This window comes from Sinocyclocheilus rhinocerous, unplaced genomic scaffold, assembly GCF_001515625.1.
Source record: "Sinocyclocheilus rhinocerous isolate Xijiao unplaced genomic scaffold, SAMN03320098_v1.1 scaffold50, whole genome shotgun sequence".
NCBI classification, from domain to species: Eukaryota; Metazoa; Chordata; class Actinopteri; order Cypriniformes; family Cyprinidae; genus Sinocyclocheilus; species Sinocyclocheilus rhinocerous.
In genome coordinates, this window is record NW_015641057.1 from 1,322,774 (window position 1) to 1,328,910 (window position 6,137).

General features: G+C 47.8%; 1 protein-coding gene across 1 annotated transcript in view; it reads left to right on the forward strand.

Moving 5' to 3' along the window:
- Positions 1–1,211: 1,211 nt before the first annotated feature.
- Positions 1,212–6,137, forward strand: part of LOC107754516 (uncharacterized) — a 21,661-nt gene continuing 16,735 nt past the window's right edge. The window contains exons 1-2 of the mRNA XM_016570992.1: positions 1,212–1,340; positions 2,114–2,452. Of these exons, the coding sequence (XP_016426478.1) occupies positions 1,295–1,340; positions 2,114–2,452 (385 nt within the window). The 5' untranslated portion in view covers positions 1,212–1,294. The remainder of the gene's footprint in view (positions 1,341–2,113; positions 2,453–6,137) is intronic.

Sequence of the window (6,137 nt, forward strand, 5' to 3'; positions counted from 1 at the left end):
AGTTTGACCTCTGCAGTGACCAGTAGCACACAGACATCCGAATGTGATTCTAAACACACTTCTGGAAACATGAAGGATGGGTTTCTGTCTGATTGTTGTTTTCAGTGTTTGTCAGTGTTTGTGCTGGTCTGGTGTTTTCAGCTGATGGTTCTTTTGGGTTTGTTAGGAGGGTTTTACATCTACATGAGACACACGTCAGGTGAGTGACATTTATTATCACCATTATAGATTTGACATGCAAATATTAAGAGTGTGAAGGTGATGATAATGTGATGCTATTAGGAAAGAATAAGGAAGATCAGAAACTGAGAATGAGAAGATTTAGAGAACGACATGAACACACAGCAGAAGATTCATGAGACCAGCAGCAGATCATCACATCAATGAGAAATGATTCATAATGTCACAGATTCTCACATGAATCCAGCTTTTACCTGTCGTCAGCCGGAGATCCTACAGAATAAGCCAAGAGATGTTTTCTACAGGTTTAGTTCTTCTTTAATTAGATTTTTTTTAAACAAATTTTTTAATTAGATTTTTTTTTTAAATGTAGCTTATAAATAAGTTAAAATAAATAAGATTAAGTTGATTTTAAAGCATGAGGTTTTGAATGAAATGAAGCAGAGCGCGGTGGACAGAGTTCAGCTGTAGTTGTCATTTCCTCCTGCAGGTGTCGCTCTCTACAAGAGCAGCTCGCAGCTACACTGCTCCAGTAAACAGAAGAGTGAGTCCAGATGGGCTGAAGGTCAGAATCCTCTCTTCATTCACACATGAACGGACTGGATCCGAGTCAAACGCTACAAACACCATCACACACACTCAATGAGAGGAAGACATTACAAACAGCCTGCATAACACTCACATGTAGACCAGATTCTGGTTTACTCTCAATAAAACTGTCAAGAGCATTTCATCAATACAGTAAAGATACTGCTTTATTTGATTTGCAGGAGAATCTGTCAAGTAATTTACATAATTAGTCATTTTACAACTCTTCCCCACTTGTTCCTTTTCTTGCCTGAAAATGTTACTTATTTTTCCCTCTTTTAGTTTCACTCTCTTGTTTTAGATGTAACATCATCTGCCTTCCCCCATCAGAGGCAACTTCCTCCTTCCTCAGTGAAGTGGTCAGAGATTTCCTCATGTGTCAATCCAGTCTGAGTCTCGCCGTAAAGATGCTTCATGAGAGCCAGAACAGAGATGGACAGAAGTCCAGACACTCGTGTCACGATCTGAAGCAGCATCACACTCTTCTGCTGGGATTGGGCTCTTCTGGAAACTGGTCTTTGGAGAAATGATGCTGATCTTTGGACTGATGCTGCTGCTGCAAACTGCTGCATGTGAGTTATGATACTGTTGTTCAGTCAGGTGAACTTCTGATAAGAAACATTTCTGCTGTAATATTACATTAAGAGTCTGCAGTGATCTAGTCATAGATCAGCTGAGCTTCTTAACAGTTTGGAGTATTAAAAAATGCGAGAGTGTGTGTAAACATATTTATTCTTTTTAAAAATATTTTTGCATTATATGGAGGATTCATCAAAGAATGTCTGTCCATTAAAAATGATATCAGAATGATTGAGGCATTATTAATAAAGAGAGAATTGTCACAGGTTAACAGAAACAGAATGTGCAGGACAGTCACAATGTTCTGCATTATCAGAATATCAGGTTAAAATGTTAGAAAGTGAAAGCATGATAGTTTATTTGAATAAAATCAACATTTAGATTTGCTTTTTGACTGATGACATACAGACTAGTGTTTTAAATTAAATTGAATGTTTTATTGTAGCAGTTATTTTTATTACACACTAAACTTTCACTTAAATCTGTCAAGCTCGTGAGCTTGTTCAGTATAGTAATTCAGAAGGAGAGACACAAATGACAATTTCTTTACAGAAAAGAGTTATGCATCTGTTTATAATGAAGATTATTTTAGATGACCTGAGATCAGATGTGTGAAATCAGATCAAGAGTCTGTCAGATGTGTTTTTTTTCTCTGTTGAACTTTGATTCTGTAAATGTTTGTCATTTGTGTCTGATTTTATTTCATAATGCGAGAGATATTTATACACATTGATCAGTGTGTGTGTGTGTGTGTTTTGTTCTTCAGGTCTGGATAAGTTCTGCAGGTTTAATCAGTCTGTTCCCTGTTACGCAGCTCTGCGACACAAACTCAATGTGCTGATGGTGCAGGACGCTAGAAAATATGACGATATGAAGATACAAAAGAGAATAAACTACAGCAAAACAACTGATCCAGTTTGTAGAGTAAAGAATGGCAGGGTGAGGAATTGTGATCTTTATAGTAACAGAACTGAAGTTGCAGTCATTAATGGGACTCTGATAATAAACCGTGTGATTAGAGCAGATTCAGGGAATTACACTTTATCTCTCTATCATTGCTCAAACTGCTCAGAAACATCCACAGATCTTCAAGTGAATGTTGAAGGTACAGACACCCTCTCTTCAGACTCACTACAGTCTCATGTTCTCCAAAGATCTCACTCTCTCAAATGAATCAGTTGAATCTCTGTGAAGATCATTTTAATCATGCAGCTCATTATTGAATATCTGTACACTGCCTGCTGTTTTAAAAATAATGGGAAAACTATTTAAACAGTCATTTGATACATTGTTGTTACATGACTAACGTCTCGGTTACGTATGTGACCCTTGTTCCCTCAAGGAGGGAACGGAGACGTTACGTCAGTGACTGACTAATTGGGATCCTCGCTAGAGAGACCAATCACATTCGAGTGTTAACAAAACAAGCCAATAAGTGTTGGCGTGCGATTTTTGCGTTGCGCACCCCGCCCCGCAGCGCAGGTATATAAGGAGAGCACGTGCAGTCGCACATTCAGTTTTTCGCTGAGGAGCCGAGACGGTGTGCCTCGGTTGTACAGCAACTGTGGCGACGGAACGTAACGTCTCCGTTCCCTCCATCAGGGAACGAGGGTTACATACGTAACCGAGATGTTCCCTTTCAGTCAGTCATGTTCGACGTTATGTCGGTGACTGACGAATTGGCATCCGTATGGAAAACGCCACTATTGCTGACCCCCTCCAGTGCCCTGCGGAAGCCGGCAAGTCCCCCCACACCAGCTGGGGCGGAAGATAGGACAGCGGCTAGGCAGAGGTGTCGACTCAGCCAACCTGGGGTGAGATCAATACACAGCAGAGACATCAGAGGGACTCTGCCAGGGAAGACACAGGCTTACCATGAGGGAAGCCGTACCGTAGAAGAAAACACATGTGGAATCACCCGAAGGGGGAATCACTACACATGGGTACCTAGCCCAGCACAAGGGTTGACTTTGGGCATACACACGAGTGCTGGACCCGGTGTCTGGCGCTCCGCCACGCCTGACCGCCGAGGGTGCGGGAAGAACTTCAACAGGGTTCACCAAAAGGGGAAACTGACTGAGAAGCACTTATGCGCACGTATCCGGTCTGTAGAGGGGAATGGTGCAGCAAGCGTGATTGACACCGAGCGGGTCCAGTGTTACTGACCATCTGAGGTAAGTACACGAGAGGACACGGGCTCTACACGGAGATTATAGAATCTCGCAAACGTGTTAGGTGTCGCCCAGCCGGCAGCTCTACAGATGTCTGCTATCGAGGCGCCCCGCGCCAACGCCCAAGAAGATGCCACTCCTCTCGTAGAGTGTGCTCTCACTCCGAGGGGGCACGGTAAATGTTGGGCCTGGTATGCCAAGACTATGGCCTCCACTATCCAGTGGGCAAGACTTTGTTTGGAGACAACCCTTCCCTTCTGCTGTCCTCCAAAGCAGACAGAGAGCTGGTCTGAGGTCCTGAAGCTCTGCGTACAGTCCACGTAAATGTGCAAAGCGCGAACGGGACAGAGCAGCGCAATGGCTGGGTCTGCCTCCTCCTGGGGCAGCGCTTGCAAGTTCACCACCTGATCCCTGAAAGGCGTGGTGGGAACTTTGGGCACATATCCAGGCCGGGGTCTCAGGACAACGTGAGAGTCGGCCAGCCCGAATTCAAGGCATGTATCGTCGACCGAAAATGCCTGCAGGTCCCCGACCCTCTTGACCGAAGCCAATGCAGTGAGGAACACTGTCTTTAGTGACAGAAGCTTAAGCTCTACTGACGGCAGAGGTTCGAAGGGCTCCTCCTTCAAGGCCGTAAGGACCGAGGGGAGATCCCAAGAGGGTACCAGGTGGAGGCCTGGAGGATTCAGCCTCCTCGCACCCCTAAGGAACCTGATGACCAAGTCGTGCTTCCCAAGAGACTTGCCGTCTACTGCATTGTGATGTGCGGCGGTAGCGGCAACATACACTTTAAGGGGGGAGGGAGACGGCCTTCGCTCCAACCCATCCTGCAGGAAAGAAAGCACGACTCCGATCGGGCATCTACGGGGGTCTTCCCGGCGGGAAGAGCACCAATCGACGAACAGGTTCCACTTCAGCCTGTAAGCGTGTCTTGTAGACGGGGCTCTAGCTGACGTGATGGTGTTTACTACCGCTGGAGGTAGCCCACCTAGAACCTCCGCGTCCCGTCCAGGGACCACAAGTGGAGATTCCACAAGTCTGGACGCGGGTGCCAGAGGGTGCCCCCTCTCTGAGAAAGGAGATCCCTCCTCAGAGGAATTCGCCAAGGAGGGGCTGTCGCGAGGAGCATCAGTTCGGGGAACCAAGTCCGACTGGGCCAGTATGGCGCTACCAAGAGGACCTGCTCCTCGTCCTCCCTGACCTTGCACAGTGTCTGTGCGAGAAGGCTCACTGGGGGAAACGCATATTTGCGTAGGCCCCGAGGCCAGCTGCACGCCAGTGCGTCCGTGCCGAGGGGCTCCTCGGCCAGGGAGTAAAACAACTGGCAATGGGACGTGTCCGGGGAGGCAAACAGGTCTACCTGAGCGTCCCCAAAGCGTCTCCAAATCAGCTGGACTGTCTCGGGGTGGAGTCGCCATTCTCCCGGAAGGGCGGGCTGACGTGAGAGCTCGTCGGCTGCACGATTGAGCTCACCTGGGATGTGAACGGCGCGAAGCAACCTCAGATGCTTCTGACTCCAGAGGAGGAGATGGCGGGCGACATGCGACGGGAGCGTAGACCGCCCTGGTGGTGTACGCAACGGTCGCAGTGCTGTCCGTACGGACCAGTACGTGCTTGTCGTGTAGCAGCGATTTGAAGCGGCGCAGAGCTAACCATACTGCTTGCAACTCGAGGCAGTTGATATGCCACTGCAGTCGGGGCCCCGACCAGAGCCCCGCAGCTGCATTCCCATTGCACATGGCACCCCAGCCCCTGGCAGAGGCATCTGTTGACACAACAACATGCCTGGATACTTGCCCAAGGGACACCCCTGTCCGAAGAAAGGCAAGATCTGCCCACGGGCTGAAGGTCTGACGGCAGAACGGGGTAACAGGAACCCGGTAAGTGCCGTGTCGCCATGCCCATCTCGGGACCCGGTCGTGAAGCCAACGCTGAAGCGGTCTCATATGAAGCAACCCAAGCGGCGTGACAGCGGCTGCGGATGCCATATGCCCCAGGACCTGATGACTCGTGCTTCCCAAGAGACTTGCCGTCTACTGCATTGTGATGTGCGGCGATAGCGGCAACATACACTTTAAGGGTGGAGGGAGACAGTCTTCGCTCCAGCCCTTCTTGCAGAAAGGAGAGCACGACCGCGATCGGGCATCTACGGGGGTCTTCCCACCGGGAAGAACACCAATCGACGAACAGGTTCCACTTGCCCCGTAGGCAGGCCCGGATTAAGAACACATAGGGCCCTGGGGCTATAGCAAACCCAAGGGCCCCCCTTCATAGTAGCCTATCTTGGTGCCACAATGTTTTCTACCACAGGAATAATTTTTTATTTTTTAATCAAATCTCCAACACACAAGAGACAATGTGTATGCACACTAAATATTCCAGGCTGCAACACATTAAAAGAATAAATACAATAACACCAGATATATGAAGCCAAAGCAAACAGGTTTCCAGAAGCAGCAACTTTTGAGCATATACAGCTCCTTTAAGGAGTTTAGTTTAAATAGTTTTATGATTAGAAGGTCTTCTTTCTGGCCCTAGAAGAGGAGAATCATCAGGGCTGGACTGGTGCTAAAATTCAGCCCATCTGGCCCACACAGTCCCCCATAAATGTTTTGCTAG